Here is an 18,893-nt window from a genome sequence, read left to right as displayed (position 1 = left end):
ATAGACCGGAGCAAACATGGACTAAATCTGCATGTTGGTCAGTGTTGAAGAAAGTGCTAAAGGAACGTTTGTATATTTGACAGTGTAGGAAATTGTCTCTTCTTGATAAAATTACTGCAGTATTCGGGCCTCAGGCAAGAGTTTCAAATCTGCTCTTGAAGTAAACCCAACTGTTCTTGAATAAAAGAATCAAAAAAAGAAAGAAGGCAAGGCCAGAGATGTGAAGCATCTTGGCCAGGCTCCTGCGGTCAATAAACAGTGTAGCCAAGACTCCTACCCAGGTTTTTCTGACTCTGCAGCCTGAGTTCACTCCCGGATGTTAACTACCTGTGTCCTATCCCAGGCAACCCAGGGCTCAAGACTGCTTGGTTTTACTTGAATTTACCAGTGGTATCACATTAAAAATTAGCAGAGTTCGCTAGGGTGACATTCAGCTTTGTATGACACTGTTCTTTTTTCCCCTTTGCTTAAGCAAAGGAAATGGCTATGGCAGGGGTCCCCAACTCCCAAGCCACGGACTGGTACTGGTTTATGGCCTGTTAGGGACTGGGCTGCAGAGCAGAAGGCGAACGGCGGGTAAGAAAGCAAACATTCATTTGTATTTGTCGTCACTCCCCAGGGCTAGCATCACCACCTCAGCTCCACCTCAGATCCTCAGGCATCAGATCTTCATTAGAGCACTGGTCCCTGGTGCAAAAAAGGTTGGGGCCTCTGTAAGAGGAAAGTCTGATTCTCCTCCATAACCACTAGTTTATAAATAAAATGAAAGGCTGTCAAAGCAGGCTGGCTTGGGTCCAGGCTAAACTGTGGAGGAGGTGAACTCGTGTTCCTCACCAACCCTTTGGTGTCCACGTTTTTGTGTCCCTTAAAGGACCTTTACCCTGAGCCCCTCTCAGCCACAGTGCTCACACATAGGTTTGGGCTCCTGATGCCCATACTACTCACTTTTCTTTCCTGAGATCAGAACAAATCACTCCCTTGCTCCCACCCCCGAACAAGGCCCTAATAATGAACTAATCCTTCCTAAAGTTCCAGCAGGTGAATTCTCAGTAGTAATTGAGCACCTAGCATGGGATAACACTTGACTTTATACCATCTCCTGATATTACATTACACATTAACATGATACCGAGTGCTCAGTTCACACCTTTGCCCACCATCTGATGCAGTGGCACTGCTTAGCACACACAATTCTGGCAGAACCAGGGGAGATTGGCTTCCTGTCTCATCCTCCTTTCCCAAGGCCCTTTCCCATTATTCGCCAGCAGCCAAGCTCAGATGAGTTCCGCTTCGCCCAGGGTGTGCCCCCCTCTTTGGTAAGGAAAGGAAGGGGTAGGAATAGCCATGGTGAGAGAGGTGCTGCTGTAGCTTTTCTTGCCACTTAAAATGTTGTCGAGATGGGATGATGTTAGAAAGATGCCTGTGCAAACCCATAAATAGGGCTTTTATAAAATGTAGCTCACTGGGACTTGAGTTCAATACTTGACTTTAGCTGTTTGTCTAAACAGTTTACCAGCATGCAGGGGGGGTCTTTGCTCCAATCATGAAGACCAGAAATTTCCAAATGTGTTACGATAAAGGTATTTGTAGTCGTTATTGTTTCTTGGTACTTTGTGCTAAGTGCATTGCAATCATTGTCTAATTAAATCCTCAACAATTACTCTAGGTGATAGATATTCCAACTGTCTTGCCTCCTTGTATTTAAAAACTGAAATAGTACTGTTCATGTGAACTTGTGTTTTCATGTTACCTATAAGTATTAGTCAAGAAATGCAAAAGGGCATTTTTGGTACCTTTAGGTTGAGCTCTCCATTCTCAGTAATAGGTAAAACAATGTTATTGCTCCCACCTGGAATCTTTGCTTTTGGTGCTCTGATGCTGAAACAGGAAATGGGCACTCATTGGGTCCTGGTGGTAGGTAGTAGCACACTGTATATACAGAGGACATATGTCTCATCTGTACTCTGCTGGGTTACAGGATCTTGGGAGGCAGCTGTACCTGCCTGATGAATCTCATTTATTACATTTCATTTAACAGACAGTGTGTTTTCTCGCTGCAGTTAATTTTTCCAGAGACAATTCATAAGGTAGAGTTGTGTTCGCAGTATGGTCCCCTCCATTTTTAGTAACTCCCTAGTCTATTTGGTGTCTCAAAAGGAGAATCCAGTAATAGAGATTTCTTTTAATACGGGAATGTGGTCTGATCATAAGTTATCATAACTTTCCACGTACAAGTGACCCAGTCTGGTTTCCAGATGAGAAGTGTACGACACCCAAATGTCGGGAAACCACGAAGCCATATTTTAACGATGAAGAAAAATCTGCTTCCTGCATCTGTTGAGACAAATTATAATTACAATTGTTTATAAATGCCATACCTTATCTTTCTTTTAACAAATTGCACAAATTCTTGCCAAAATAAATGCCATTATCTGCATATTCAGAGAATTCCCCAATTTGATTAGAGTGTGTGTTTAAGAGAGAAAGAGATAGAGAGAGATGGTAACATTTTCAAAAGGGAGAAAGCTCTCATATGGCACGGATGTGCCTTCCTTCCTCGGTGATAATTAGGCTATTCCAGTAAGCACCGTGTCATTCTTGAAATAAAAGATTTCTTGTTTAAAACTTCAAAGGAGCAGCACACCTAGGAGATTCTCCCTGCAGTTCGTTTGTGTCTAACTCCATTTTCTCTTCTTCACTTTAAAGCTTCAGTTATAAAGTCAGAAATGTAATAAACAAACAAAAAACTGAATTGTATTTAATTTAGAGAAGAGTAAAGAAAAGAAAAATGAAAACTCAGTCTTTATGTAAGCTCCAAGGTGTCAGGCCTTAGAGGACTTTTCTAGTTTTATGAGAATTTGTACTGCTGATTTATATTGTTTTTGAGATGAGCAGATCTCCAAGGAAATTATTGAGTTACAATGACATTTCACTGTGATGCTTCTCAGAGCTCCTATCAGTTCTCTAACCTAGTGACAACTTTTCTCTTTGGTTTACTGCCCTGTGAATGTCAGCTCCTTTTTCCCAGAAGTCGTGTGTTTACTATGAGTCACTGCTTTTCCTCAGTGTGAAAGTTGTCAGCCTTCTTGATTTGGGCGTTATGTGCTTAATTCAAAGTATTTAAACCTGATATGTAAATGCTCTCTTAACTGTTAATTGTGTTATTGATTATTTTGATGATCTTGCTTGAAGATTATTTGTACTTTTTACTTTGATGGAAATAAAGGATTTTTTCCTGCTTACTTAACCAGAAAAATCCAAAGAATGTAACTTCAAACCGGAGGTTTCTGGTTCCACAGGAATACGTGGCAGCCCTGGGCCACGTTACCTGCATGTCGTCTGACTTCTTTCTCCAGCGTGTATCTGCAGGCACCCTCTTGTATTCTAAACTCCCAAGAGTTCTTTGTTCTGTTGCCCATATGGAACTTTCCTCAAAGGAAAAACAAAACCTTTATTCTAGCTTTCGAATCCACTCAGGCACAGTTCTTACTAAATTCCAATTTGCGATCTAATGGGCATATATGCCCCCAAGTGATTGCAATCCTCAGATGATATTCAACATATAACAAAATATAAATCATACACATAATACCTATAGCAAGAGCTACACATGTATAACAATATACATACCTACACACATTCATACATACATTCATATATATACATAAAAATAATCGCAGGGCTCAATTAATGTTTTGGGAAAAAAATAAGTAAAGATGTCTCTGTTTTACACACCCTTCTTATCTCTAGTGTATGTACAACAGATATGGACAATATAGCGGTATCCACAGCAATGACAAGGTCAGAGCAGATCTATAACTCACACAGAAAACAGGGAATTGTCTGTACCAATACCAAGTTCTCTAACATAGGTGGGACATTACTCTTTTAGCCTATGGAGTCGCTACTTCTCTCAGCTGAACAGCGTGAGGCCTCCTTCTTCACTCATCTAGGGGTGAGCAGATCTCAAGTACACACCAACAATCTTAGACTGGGTAAAACTCCCCAACTCAGAGTTTCATTAGGTAATTCTCCTTTACTACAGCAGCCCCCTTGTTCACCTTAAGTGTTTATAGATATCTGCACCATAGACAGAGACTATGAGAAAAAAAATAAGACGATTGAGATAGTACCTATTTTTTTCTATGTGGGTTGTTAACAGTCAATCAAAACATTTATGGAATGCCTGCAGGGCACACATAGCATGGTACTTCACCCTTCATTGAAAATCCATTACACCAATTACCAGGTCATGCTTGGAAACTTTTTTCACAAAACAATTTGCTTTAGGTGCTGGATATGCAGGAACTAATTTGAGATGCAAAATTAACAACTCCATTTGTACTAGGAAGCCCTTATGTAAACCATCACACATTGCAAGTAATATATGTGAATTTATTTGTACCTGTGTCTGAGTATATGATCTTAAAAGCTACCAGCCAGCTGGGACAGTGTGCATAGAAGGGAAGAAAAAAATTAGTGAGTCATCTACTAATGCTCCAAAGTTAAACGTTTACCTGGAAGATTATGCCCTGGTTCTAGGCCGTTAATGACCATCAATAAATTAAACTGTGTTGACGTCTATGACTGGGAAAGAAAGGAAGAAAGCCAACAAAAAGTGAGTTGTAACTGAGATTTAAGCCCATCAGAGAACCCTTGCAACTGGTGTAGGACATACCTCATAGTTACCCCAAGTGAGTGAGAAAATTGGAACATTTACCCACTGACTCTTCCTCCATCATTGGTTAAGACCTGCCTCTGGGGACATTAACTGTGGCAGACATGGCCCATGCAGTGGAATCTTGAGGTCTACACTGCAGCTTTCTTTTCTTTTAAAAATTTGTTTGATTTGTATTTTTCTATTAGAGTTGATGTTCAGTGTTATTGTATACTAGTCTCAGGTGCACAGCCTAGTCTTTAGACATTTATATAATTTGTAAAGTGATACCCTATTAGTCTAGTACCCACCTGGCGCTATACATAGTCATTACAATATTATTGGCTATATTCCCTATGCTGTACTTTACAACCCTGTGCCTATTTTGTAACTACCAATTTGTACTTCTTAACCCCTTCACCTTTTTCTTCCTGATCCCCCCTCTCATCTGGCAATCACCAGTTAGTTCTCTTTATCTTTGAGTCTGTTTTTGTTTTGTTAATTTTGTTCTTTAGATTCCACATATAAATGAAATTATATGGTATTTGTCTTTTTCTGACTTACTTGCTTTAGCATTATACCCTCTAGGTCCATCCATGTTGTTGCAAATAGTAAGAGTTTATTTTTTATGGCCTAGTATTATTCCATTATATATACCACAACTTCTCTATCCAGTTGTCTATTAATAGGCAGTGTGAAAAGTTCTGAAGACTCTTTTGCCAGTGAAACAACCCTAATTGGTAAACACTAGTTTTTAAAAAACAACTTTTAAGTACCTGTTAATTGTCCTAAGGGCATACAGCAAATGGAGAAATATTTATTCAAGACTGTACTAAATCTCGTTTTGAACAAGTAGGTTTGTGGCACTTAAGTCACACCCGTCCTCTCTCTGGCCTGCTTCCCCAGAAATCTGCATGATAGAAACTGCTCTGGGCAGCATGGTCATGAAGACAGGGCTTTCTTCCCACCAGTACCCAGTCAAGGGCTATGTTATCTCTCTGTGCAGGGCAGGCCCCGGCATTTCTCATACCTTCAAACTATGTGTTGTAAAGATTAAATTCCAAAGAAGTGCCGCTGAGAGGTAGAGCCCTCTCTTTTTTCACTAGCCCCCCATTCGTCGGTCAGAAGCTCTATCCAGCCATGACAGGCCTAGAATACTGGGGTCCAATTGCCCTCAGCCCAGTTCACTCATAGCACATAGATTCTATTTGGCAAGAGGCAAGCCAAGAAGACCAGAAGCTTCCCACACCCACCCAGTGCCCAGCAGAGGCAGGTCACTCTAAGACAGTGAACCCCTATCCCTGCCACCAGCTCTGAAGTAATAGTGCAGAGAATTTGCCCAGGGGGAGAGGTAGGCCAGAAGAACAGAGAAGGCCAAAGCTTTCCCCTAAGGGAACTGACTTTATTTGGAACAGAGGGTGAAGAAGTTCAAACCTAAGAGCACTCTTGAAAACGCTGAAGATTTTTGTGCTGAGCAATTAAAAGGAGGCTGGTAGCTCCATGAGGATAATAAACTGAACTGTAGGCCTCCAAGTTTACCAGAGAGAACTAGGGGAAGAGACAGCTTAAGAACAGTCCTCCTAGGAGCAGGATGAACCTCATAGACTGACCTCAGAAACTACCCTGCAGAGAGGATGAGATTTAACTGATTAAGACTGTGGAGTAATTTGTGCCCCATGTCATTATCCAAAACAGTAGAGCAGTCAGCTGGCAATTAGTGGAGCCTAACAGTTGAGTGTGAATATAAATGTAAAAATCAAACAAAAACAAAAACAAAAACCCCACAATACTAATAAACTAAATTCAGCAACGCATAGAAGAGATTATACATCATAACAATATGGGATTTGTTCCAAAAAATGCAAAGTTGTTTAAATAAATTTGAAAGCCAATTAATATAACTCACTATATCAATAGCAGGACAACAATCACATGATCATTTCAATAAAGGCTGAATAAGCATTTGACAAAATCCAGCACTCTAGTATTCTTTCATGATAAAGATACGCAATAAACTAGGAACTGTAGAGAATTTCCTCGACCTGGTAAAGGATATCATCTACAAAACGCTCACAGCTAACACCATCCTAACTGGTGAAAGACTGAATGCTTTGCCCCTAAAATCAGAATAAGACAAGGATATACATCCTTGCCATTTCTGTTTAACAATTTACTAGAGGTTCTGGCCAAGGTACTTAGGGAAGTAAAAGTCACCCAGATTAGAAAGGACGATCTCTGATTTTAGATGGCATGCTCTTGTATACCAAAAATCATAAAGAATTCACTAAAAAATTATCAGGACTAATAAACAAGTTCAACAAAGTCGTATACTACAAGATCAGTTACATCAGTAGTATTTCTAGACTCTAGTAATAAACAATCTGAAAATGAAATTTAAAAAATAATTTTATTTAGAGTAACATTAAAAAGAATAGAATATCTAGGAAAATATTTAACAAAAGAGGTATAAAATGTATACTTTGAAAACCACAAAAATTCTTGAAAGGAATTAAAGAAGACCTCAATAAATGGAAAATAATTATGTTCATCGTTTGGAAGATATAATATTGTTCAATTGGCAATTGTCCCCAAATTGATCTCCAGATTCAATGAAATCCCTATCAAAATCCTAGCTGGCTTTTTTATTTTTTATTTTTTTGTGCATAACTTAACAAGCTGATGTTAAAATTCATATGGAAAAGGGACCCAGAAGAGCCAAAACAATCAAATGAGAATAAAGTAGGAGAACTTGCTCTTCACAATTTCAGAACTAATTGTAATGCTACAGGAATGAAAACAGTGTGATAATGGCATAGTGACAGACATATAGATCAATAGAAGAGAACTGAGAGTCTAGAAATAAACCCTCACATTTATAAGCAATTGATATTTGACAAGGAGGACAAGACAATTCGATTGGGAAAGGATAGACTTTCCTACGAATAGTGTAGGACAACTGGATATCCAGACGCAAAAAGAAAAAGAAAAAAGGAAAGTTGAATCTTTTCCTTACAATTTAGTGTGAGACCAACGAAGGCATAAAATAGTCATACAGGAGAATGAGAGAATGAATGAGAGAAATGAAATGATTGCTGAACCATGTCAAGGGACCACCTGAGGTCAGTGATCACATTTAATTGCAAGGCAGACCGGTCAGCCTGGTTTTGTGCTTTTCTCCAACTACCAGTTATTATGCAGTACAGGTGTGCAGTAGGCAGACAGATCTAAACAAAATTACGATTTTGCCAATGAGTACTATAAATAGAAAGAGAAAGAAGTGAGTTGAGAGACAATAGCCCTCATTTACAAGGGCTGAAGGGAGACCTGAGAGCAGTTAAAGCTGAGTTAGAGCAAAAAGGTGTATAGAATGGTCAGAGAAGAGATTGAAGACAAAGGGAGGCTTTCTGATCAGCAATCACAAACACCAGAGGACATGTATTTGGAGAACTGGGTAATAGAATCAGAGAAGAGAATTTGTAGAGGCCCCGTGGGCATTAAATTCCAAGGCATTTAGGATGTCCTGGGATTCCAGGGCTTCTTGTGGTGGGTGACTTAAACAGGTAAAGGGCATGATGAGATTAGTCCTGAAGGGAGACCTTCCTTAGCAGTGTGCAGATGAGAGGAAATAGCAATCGTTATCTTTTATTAAATATTTGGTATGTACCAGGCTCCATGCAAATTCACTTCATTGCTATCTTTTTATGCTTCACACTTTCCTATGAGGTGTTCTTTATGTACCCATTTGGAAATAAATTGATACTGCCTACCTTTAGTGTTACAGTGTCCCACAGATGCTACAGCAGTGGGAGAGAGAAAAGATTATTGCATAATTTCTTCCAACATTTCTTTTTTACATAACTGATTTTTTATTCTTTTAAATATCATAAAGCCACCCTTTCTTTGTAAGAAAATGAAGATAAAAAACAAAACTTAAAACCAGCATCAGCTATAACCAGTATTAAAACCTGTCACATATTATTTCAACCTTGTAAAAAATTAATAAATGTATGTAGGCCTATTTGTAAAAAAAAATTATTAATAAACTTTTTTTTTTAGAGCGGTTTTAGGTTTACAGAAACATTGAGCAGAAAGTACAGAGTTCCACCCTCCACACCACAGTTTCCCCTATTATTAACATTTTGCTTTCCTGTGATACCTTGGTTACATTGATGAACTAGTATTGATACATTATTATTAATAAAGTCCATAGTTTACATTTGTGCTAGCTCTTTGTTGTAGAGTTATATAGGCTTTGACACATGCATAATGTCATGTATCCATGTGTGTATGCCAGTATCATACAGAATAGTTTCACTGACCCAAAAATCCCCTGTGTTCCATCTATTCATCCCTTTCTCCCTTCCCGCTGAACCTCTGGCAATAACTAATTTTTGTCTCTATAGTTTTGCCTTTTCCAAAACATAAGTTAGAATCATACAGTATATAGTCTTTTCAGACTGGTATCTCTCACTTAGCAATGTGCATTTCCCTGTGTTTTTTCATAGCTTGATAGCTCGTTTCCTTTATTTGTTGAATAATATTCCATCATGTAGATGTACCAGTTTGTTTTTCCATTCAGCTGTTGAAGGACTTCCTGGTTACTTCTTGTCTGAGGCAGTTATGAATAAAGCTGTTATAAGCCTTCATGTGCAGGTTTTTGTATGAGCATAAGCATGATTGCTGGATAGTATGGTAAGACTACATTTAGGTTTGTAAGTGGCTGTACCATTTTGCATTTCCACCAACAATAAATGAGAGTTCCTGTTGTTCCACATCCTTGTCAGCATTTAGCATTGTCTATGTTTGGGATTTTAGCCAATCTAATAGGTGTGTAGAGGTATTCGTTGTTTCAATTTGCAATTCTCCAATGACATATGACATTGAGCATCTCTTCATATGTATATTTTCCAATGGTATATCTTCTTTGCTGAAGTTCTGTTCAGATCTTTTGCCCATTTTATAATTGGGTTGCTTGGTTTTTTGTTGTTTTAAGTGTCCATTCTATATTTTAGATACAATTCCTTTATCAGATATGTGTTTTTCAAATGTTTTTTTTTTCTCAATCTGTGGCTTGTAGTTTCATTTTCTTAACAAGCTTCCTGTTATTGATTAACAAAAATATTGTAAACATCTCTCTAAGTTAATTCATTTACTACATCACTTTTCCTGTCAGAGTATTTCATGGAATGAATATAGCAGTGTTCACTTAACCAGTCTCTATAGGTCCATTCTAATTGTTGGCTTTATAGGTCCATTCTAATTGTTGGTATTCTACACAATGTAGAGATGAACAATTTTGTAACTAAATCTTTGTGTGCAATCTTATTTTTTTGATATACATTGCTAGGAGGAGAATAGCTGAATCAAATGGTTCTTATGTTTTTGAACCTTTGGCTATTTGTAAAAATTGTTCCGCAAAAAATTTCTCCCAGTTTACATCCTCATAACCACTGTAGGAGAGAGCACCTATTTCCCCAGCCTCTTGTCAACTCAGTACTATAAAACGCTTTAGAAATGGAAGTAGCTTTCTTTTTCCCTCTGAATCTAAAAATAACTCATGCTTATGCTATCATTTAAAATGATTTGCAAATTGAAAGGTTAAAAATAGTTTTTCATTATTTTAACTAGTATTTTTTAAATTGGTAATGAAGTTAGACATTTCATCAGGAAAAATATATTACCTTTTGTCCCACTTAAATGACATTAATCTAATGGACATGTAATAAGTGTTTTGTGATAATATTTATAAAACAGTATTTGAATACTTGTTCTGACACAGTACTTTGCTGGGTATTACATAAATGTGTATAGAAAATCAATCTCTAACTACTAAGAAATCACAGTCCAAGAAAGTCGATGGCCAGTCCATAAGTGTTTATTGAATGCCTACTATTTACCTGGAACTATATTTTTTATAACAGCTTTATTGAGCTATAATTAACATACAATGACCTGTACATATTTAAAGTGTACAATGTGATAATCTATAACATATACATATACCTGTGAAACCATTACTTTAAATTCCACCTCTCAGGGTTCACTGTCCTTCATTGTCTGATGCTCTGTGTGTTGAAAGCGTTGTTTTATATACTTTTTCTGGTTTTCTAGTTATTAAAGATAGGTGGGTATGTCCAGTCCATGTTACTCCATCTTGGTCAATGGTGAAAGCTTATTTGGCACTATTTTAAGTGCTGGATCTATTGAGAGTGAACAAAATGGACAAAATTATTGGGTTCAAATAGCTTATGATGATTAGTTATAGAGGAAGATGGCAGACAATAAATACATGAAAGAAAAGATAACATGCACAAATAAATGATTTCAGAAAATGTGTGTCAACAAAATAAAATAGTAATGTAATAGGCAGTAAAGGCTTCTCTAAAGGGAGGTGACTTTTGAGGAGATGAATTATGAGGAAGAGGCTATCACTTGAATAACTAAGATAAGAATGTTCTCAGGTAAGGATATACAAAGCCAAAGGCCCCCAATCAAAAAAAAAAAAAAAAAAAAGCTTGTCTTGTTTGATAGGACAGATACAAAGCTAGTGTGGCTAGAGTATATTTATGGTAGAAGTTGAGGTTGGTGCAGTAGATAGAAAAGGATTTAGATCATTGTTCCAATTACCCATTGCTGTATAACAAAACACTCTAAAAGTTAATAGTGTAGAACATTTATTTTACTCATAATTCTGGAGGTGCCTGGGGTTAGCTAAGAGCTCTTGCTAAGTCTCTCATGTGGTTGCAGTTAGGTGGTGGCTGGGATTGGGATCATCTCAAAGTTTCTTCATTCACATGTCTAGAATCTGGACTAGCAAGACAAACCACTGGAGGCTGAAAGGAGCATTCCTGGCTCCTTGTTGCTCTCTCTCTGCCTCCCTGTGTCTGTGCATCTCTGTCTATGTGTCTCTGTCTCTGTCTCTCTCATCTCTCTGTGTACATTTAAGGTAGCCCAACTTCTTACATGGAATCTAAAGGTTTCCAGAGTAAGTATCACAAGAAAAACTTCAGGGTATTTCCAAACCTAGCCTGGAAAGTCAGTGTCATTTGAACCACATTTGATTCACTGAGATGGTCACAAAGATTTACCCAAGTCCACAGAGAGTGAACACAGACTCAATTTCTTATTGGAAAAGTGTCAGATAGTGTGCACACATGCCAATATGTGCCATACATGCCAAGACCCCAGTGGACGCTTGAAACCATGGATAGTACCCAACCCTGTATATACTATGTTTTTTCCTATACATAGAGACCTATGATGTTTAATTCATAAACTAGGCACAGTAAGAGATTAACAACAATAACTAATAAAACAATTATAACAATATGCTGTAATAAAAGTTTTATAAATATGGCACCCCCAAATAAGTCTTATTGTAATCATCCCTTATTTGTGGTAAATGGTGCAGTACCATTCGTTTCACTGATCCCTTGCTAAAATTTTATAGGCTCAATGCTTTCTGGCGCAACACATTGCCATTGATCAGAATACATTTTCTGTTTATGTTTTCCACCCACAAATTTAATATCTTTCCCGTCTTCACTAAGCATGCATCATGCACTGTGGCCATACCTTTTGCAGTTTGAGGTGCTACAGCCAAACTAGCACGAATTTTTTTCCCTTCTTCACAATTTCATAGATAGAAGATTCATTTGTACTATAGATCTTTGACCTGAGCATACAATTTTTTCTTTCCTTAAGTCAAGAACTTTCACTTTTTTTGTTAAAAAGCAGCACTTTACAGCCTCTTTGTTATATTTAAATTGCCAGCATCACTATTCTTGAGCTTCGGGGCCATTATTAAGGAAAATAAGGGTGACTTGAACACAAGTACTTAGATACCATGACAGACAGTTGATCTACTAATTCAGAGGGCTCCTATGTGACTAACCCATGGGGAGCATCTACAGCCTGGATTCACCAGACACAAGGATGAGTCATGCCCTGAGCAGGACAGAGTGAGATGCTGTGAGAGTTCATTAGGCTACTCAGAATGTTGTACAATTTAAAACTTATGAATTGTTTATTTCTGAAATTTTCCATTTAATATTTTCAGACTGTGGTTGACCATGGTAATTGAAACCACAGAAAGTGAAAATGCTGATGAGGGGGGCTACTGCAGCAGTAAAAACAATTAGAAAATAAAGTTATAACATCATATCATTTACAAGTGCTAAACTATACCAATTACCTAGGAATAAATTCAACAAAAAATGTGTAAGAATTTAATGCAGAAAACTATAAAACTTTATTGAAGTGAAATACTAAATAAATGGATATATCATATTCAAGTATTGTAAGACCGATTATTATAAAGATGTCAGTTTTTCTCAAATTGGTCCATAGATTCGGTATAATACCAGTCAAAGTTCCCACAGCTTTTTCTGTAGAATTCGACAAGCTAATTTTAAAATGTACATAGAAATGTGAAGGATCAAGAATAGCAAGCCATTTTTTTTTTTAGGTTTTAAAACTATTCATTTGCATATTTAAAAAATTACGCATTCCAATAATTAAAATCATTTGAACTACAATAAAAAAAATGGCATTCTGATTAAACTGCATGTTCCAGCCTGCAGCACACCTTGGGCCAGCTTGGTTTTACTCTAGATTTCATTATTGTCACACCCAGGTCTGCCTACACCAACACACAAGTTCTTCTCCTTCCCTGCCAGCCAGCCAGGCAGGTCGGAGACAGGTGTATCCTTCACTGTCAGTAATTCTTGGATGTGAAAAAGGGGCAGCACAGTCATTTAAACTTGATCCAACCTCTTTGCATCTTACAAAGTTAAACAGCTAAAAGGAGTAAAATAAGAAGGTAACACTAGTGGAATGTACAGTGCACATGGGCGGTACGTGCCTCATTATGAATCGTCCGCTTGCTTCTCCTGTTCAATAATTTCTTTTGATAACAGCGGATTTTTCTCTTGCATTTCTGTCTTCTTCAGTTTTGACTTATTGAATTTCTCGATCCCAACTATACTGGGTTTGTCAGACATGGTTGCAGAGGAAGCAGAGTGAGGAGGAGAACAAGCGAGTCCAATCTGCTCAGTGGTGGTCCCAGAGTTGAAAGCCATTCTTGAAGGAGGAGGAAGAAAAGGAAGAGGAGGAAGATGTGGGACCTTCTCTACTTAACATGAGACATCATAAATACAGTGTGACACATTATTAGGAAGTGCGATAATGCCACAAGGAACACAAGTAGGAAAACGAATAGACAGATCAACGTAAAAGAAGAGCTCCAAAAAAGACCCATGCACATCTGGACATTGATTTATGTCAAAGATGGCACTGCCAAAGAGGGAAAGAAAGAATGGTCTCTTTAGTAAACAGAGCTGGCATAACTGGGTATCCACATGGAAAGAAGGAAGAAGAAAAGGGAGAGACAGAGAGAGGGAGGAAGGTGTACAGTCTTTAGAATACTTGCACATATGCACCGGGAGACATGTATGGGAATGTTTATAGCAACATTACTCATAATATTCTAAATTAGAGACAACCCCAAAATTCAACAGTAGGGTGGATAAATAAAATGTGATATATTCATAAAATAGAGAATGTTACAGCAACAAAATGAATAAACTACAGCCTCATAAAGATGAATCTTAATTAAAAACATAATTTTGAATGAAATAATCCAGACACAGAATACATTTCATCTATAAAACATTTAAAACCAGAGAAAACTTTGATTGATGCATTAAAAAAAAAACAGTGATAAACTGTAAAGAGAGGCAAGTCAGGACAGTGGTTATCTGGATGAGGGAGATACGGGTTAACACTGGGATGGGGTTGTGGGGCAGGGGATCTAGAGCTGGCTGTATTCTACTTCTTGACCTGGATGGTTGTTACATAGTATTTGCTTTACAATAATTCATGTAATAGTTGCACATATGTGTTTTATGTATTCTTCTATATACATTCCATAAGGAAACATTTTTTAAAAACCAAATTTACTTTGTCTACTGTGTAGGCAGGCAATGTACGAGCAGGAAGTCCAGTTGTCCAGTAAAGACATGACGGAGGCTTGGATGAAGGTTGAGATATAGTCAGATTTAGGAAACATTTTAGAGGTAAAGATAACAGGACTTGATGTGGAATGTGAAGAAAATCAGACAAAGCAACAAATATGCTGAGAGTCATAAAACATAGCAAGAAAATATGCAACAGAATTAGCTTTTAAAACAAAACATTAATATGAAGTGCAAAGTTGTGTGAGTGGGTATTAGATGGAGGACTTCTTTTAGGAGTAGTTTCATAAAAGAGCTGAGAAAACAAACACTTGATACAGACTGTGGAGGATATGGATGAGGGGATGATACTATTAAGAAGCATAGCTGATAGTTTACAGGTAGAATAGTATAGTGTGTATTGTTCTGTACCCTTTTGCACATTATTTTTGAGACATTCCATACATTCTCTCTCAAATAGATTTTTTATCAATTCAAGACTATCGTTTAGATCTACAATAAAAGGTATAGCATATTACTTCAAACACAGTAGCCATTCCACAAATTCTGACTGAACAATGGAGTCTTGAACAAGCACAACACAAACCCTGGAATTCAAGATGGGCCATGGTAAGCCAACATGATAAACACATGATCCTGGCTGTCTATATCACGCCTCTATAATATGTAATATGTATTAATAGCTTCTACATAATGGACTTAGTTTTAACTTTAGGATATTACTGGAAATTTTCTTTTCGATACAACTTTCTTTATTGAGTAGATTGATGGGTGTGGGAATAAAGTGGGGTATATAGAAATGTTTAGAAAAATAAGTTTGTGGGGAGACTTCTTAGTCAACTCACTTTTTCTAGGAAGGGTTCACACACCAGTCAGAGTTGATTTGAGAATTACCCAGAATTAACAAAAGAAGGGAGATGTTTGTTAGGTTTGTACAAAAGCAGGATAAGTGGTGATTTTAAAATTCTTTGGAGTCTCCGATTTAGTGTATGACTTAGGCATGACTCTTTCAAACACACTATATATGATGTTAAAAAACTTGAGAGTGAATTTGCTTTGAAGGGTGTTTGAAATTCCACTAGAGCCATTAAGAGAACTGAAAATGAGAACACTAAAAACCAGTGGTGGCCAGAAAGTGACAAAGAGAAGATTCTATTAACTAGAGCACAGGCAAAGTGAGATAATAGTTCATGCTCACACAATGTTAACTGTGAACCAGGCACCATTCTAAGGACTTAACCTATATTATTAACTCATTTAATTCTCACAAGAATGCTGGGAGGTCCTCATCTTATAGATGAAGAAACCAAGGTACTGAGAGGTTGGTTAAGTTGGCAGAGATCACAGAACTGGAATTTGAAGCCCAGCATTCTAACTCCAGAATCTCTATTCTTTACCAAGATGCTAGACTGTATCTTTCTGTCTGGAACTTCTTTATGCTTCTTCATACTGGTAGCTTAGAATCTATGGTGGAATTTTAATTTGACATATGAAGATAATCAACTCCTCTACTTTATCCCTATTGCTTATTCTTTTGGCTTTCCAACAACCACCAGAGTTAAAAATATAGCTGATCTCAGCTCCATTTTTTTTAACCTCACATGTTTGCTATTTTAAAAAGTGTTGCATAGCTTATTCAAATTTGAAAAAAAAAAAAACCCGCTGAGGTTTTTAAGTTAAAGGTCCAAGATAAACTATTAGATTTTTTTACTTGAAATGTCTTATGGCTATGTATTGGATTTGGTGTGCTCATGTTCATTAAGTTGCAGTACTTTCAGGAGGGTTCTGGAGCGATTAATACACTAATTACGAGAGATCACAAGAGCTGTCATAATCCAGGTCTTCTTTTTACTCTCCTTACAGTGAAGACTATGAAAAAGTGGGAAAATGATTCAACTTCCAAATCAGGGAGAATGGACACTGGTATTGGAAATCAACTTTTCTGCTGGATTCGAGTTCGAACATATGTAAGCTATAGACAAACTGAACAAGCGCAATAGGCATCTAATTCTTTTACAAACAGTCACATCCACCCAGACTGACTGGAAAATCTGTCATAATTGGAATCTCAGTTGCTGTTCTTTAAATAAAGCGTTCGGGTTTCTTGAGAAGCTACAGGACACCTGCTTTTTCAAGCCTCCCCACAGATGCTCGCACTCCAGCCCCGGCGCCTCCCTGGATAGACCTCCGAAAACTCTCCTCCTGGACGTCCGCCCTACGCCCGGGCGAGGCTGGGGGTAGGCGCGGCCGAAAGAGGCAGAGACGAGCGCGATGGTCCAGTCCCCCTTAACCGCGGCCCCGCGCAGCGCCCTCCCTCCCGGGGGCTGAGACTGGAGAGGAAGTGGGGTGGCTCTGCTCCGTCTGCACAGAGGAACCTTCATGCCCCCGCCCTTCTCCTCCGCGCGGGGCTCCGGAGCGCCCCCTCCCCGGCCCTCAGCCCGGGAGAGGAATGGTAGACGCCGACGGGCGCGCGAAGAGAGGCCGCAGGGAGCCGACAGCCCGTGCCTGATAGCTGGGGACCCAAACCGCGCGACCGCGGAGACCACGGCGGCCGGAAGCGCGGACGCGTCACTTCCGGGCGGTGCAGTGGCGGCCGCTAGGAAGATGGCTGCGCCCTGTGGCTCCGAGCGGCCCGCCAACTCGCCGCTCAAAATCCCGAAAATGGAGGTGCTCTCCCCAGCCTCTCCCGGTGGCCTGAGCGACGGGAATCCTTCGCTGTCTGACCCTTCCACACCTCGGGGCGCCTCCCCGCTCGGGCCGGGCAGTGCGGCGGGCTCGGGGGCAGCGGCGTCCGGGGGTCTCGGGCTGGGGGGCCGCAGCGCCGCCTCGTCCTGGGGAGCCCCCGCCGCCGCCTGCCGCGGCATGTCGTGGACGCCGGCCGAAACCAATGCACTCATCGCAGTGTGGGGCAACGAGCGGCTGGTGGAGGCGCGGTACCAGCAGCTGGAGGGAGCTGGCACGGTGTTCGGCAGCAAGGCCCCCGGGCCGGCAATGTACGAACGCGTGTCCCGAGCCCTGGCTGAGCTGGGCTACGAGCGGACCCCGTCCCAGTGCCGGGAGCGCATCAAGGTAACCGGCCGCTCGGCCCGGGGCTGCGAACCCGAGGCAGAGAGGAGGCAGGGAACGGGCCTCGGGGGCGGGGCCGGTCCGAGCCCTGGGCTTCCTCCGTGGCCCTGTGGGCGACTCGCATCTCTCCGCCTTTTTCTTCTCTCCCTGGGAAAGGGTTTTTTTCCAGATGGCCGCCAGCCCGTAGGTTTCCTGAGTTTGAAGTTGGGCGTGCCTGCCGCCGCCCCTCTTTCTTGCCAATGGAAGACGTTCCTGCGCTCTGAAGTTGGTGGTTTCTGCTTGTGCGCGTGGGCGTCCCCGAGCCCGGGCGCGTCTCCCCACCGCCCGGGCCTCGCTTTGTTCCAGGCAGAGGGGCGCCCAGGCCGAGGCTTACCGTCTGGGGCTGGGTCGAGGACAGGTAGCAGAGGGGGGCCAGTGGGTCCCCAGTTTAGGAATTTTCAAGGGAGTGCAGTGGCAGAGCCACACAAAAAGCTTTCGGACGACTGGCCTTTGTGTCAATCGCCTTGCTTCTAACTTGAGCTCTGAAGGATAAGTAAGACTGGAGATGCTTTGGAGAATCGGAAATGCTTGATTGGAGCTAGATCGTGCATTGTTATCGTGGAGTTAGCTTGGTTGAGAGTTGGTCTGGAATTTGGAGTGTCGATGCCTCCAGAGTTTGATTGGTTTGAAGTATATTTCCGTCTAAGCTCCTTCATGAAAGCTACTTTTTCCCTGCTTCATTGTGCCGGATGTGGTGAGAAGCAAAGCTCTCTGTGTGCATCTGGCTATCCTGTGTACCTGAATGTTTAAATACAGAGGCTTAATTTGGGCGAGAAATTTTACCACCAGCCGGCATATCGTTTGCTCTTTCTACTGACTTTTAGTCTAGGCGTTCAAATTTGTATTATAAACAGATGCGAAGTTGTGTTTTAGACAGGACAGTTCCCTCACCACGGTGTCTACTAAAGGATTCTGGTGGGATTCTTTCTCCTGGTTTTCACCAAACTACTTGTTCATAGTTACAGTATCTGTGTATTTCTTTTCTGGTAGGGAAGGCATTTTTTTTTTTTCAGAGCTCCTTGGGGACTAAAAACCCAGTAAGAACAATCATAATCACACTGAAGGAGGAGATTGCTCCAAAGTTCGAGAGGTCTTGGTTCAAGTAGTGTTCGTCTGGGGACATTGTTAGAAAACGCAGTCCAGAACCTAAGGTATTT

The 18,893-nt window shown here is 40.1% G+C and overlaps 2 protein-coding genes across 8 annotated transcripts in view; one reads left to right on the top strand and one right to left on the bottom strand.

Moving 5' to 3' along the window:
* Window positions 1-13,087: 13,087 nt before the first annotated feature.
* Window positions 13,088-14,195, bottom strand: LOC118602945 (thymosin beta-4, Y-chromosomal-like). Its single transcript, XM_036221496.1, has one exon. The coding sequence runs from the start codon at window positions 13,735-13,737 to the stop codon at window positions 13,525-13,527; it is 213 nt and encodes a 70-aa protein (XP_036077389.1). The 5' UTR covers window positions 13,738-14,195; the 3' UTR covers window positions 13,088-13,524.
* A 2,795-nt stretch (window positions 14,196-16,990) lies between these two features.
* MSANTD2 (Myb/SANT DNA binding domain containing 2) overlaps window positions 16,991-18,893 on the top strand; it is a 28,688-nt gene continuing 26,785 nt past the window's right edge. For 2 of the 7 annotated variants that reach the window (XM_016124924.2, XM_016124925.2), the window contains exon 1: window positions 16,991-17,700. In XM_016124924.2, coding sequence (XP_015980410.2) covers window positions 17,011-17,700 — 690 coding nt within the window. In that variant the 5' untranslated portion in view covers window positions 16,991-17,010. The other 5 variants (XR_004950883.1, XR_004950884.1, XM_016124921.2 and 2 more) reach the window with 3 other exon arrangements.

Source organism: Rousettus aegyptiacus, unplaced genomic scaffold, assembly GCF_014176215.1.
Source record: "Rousettus aegyptiacus isolate mRouAeg1 unplaced genomic scaffold, mRouAeg1.p scaffold_m13_p_5, whole genome shotgun sequence".
Taxonomy (NCBI): Eukaryota; Metazoa; Chordata; class Mammalia; order Chiroptera; family Pteropodidae; genus Rousettus; species Rousettus aegyptiacus.
This window is presented reverse-complemented; position numbering and strand designations above follow the sequence as displayed.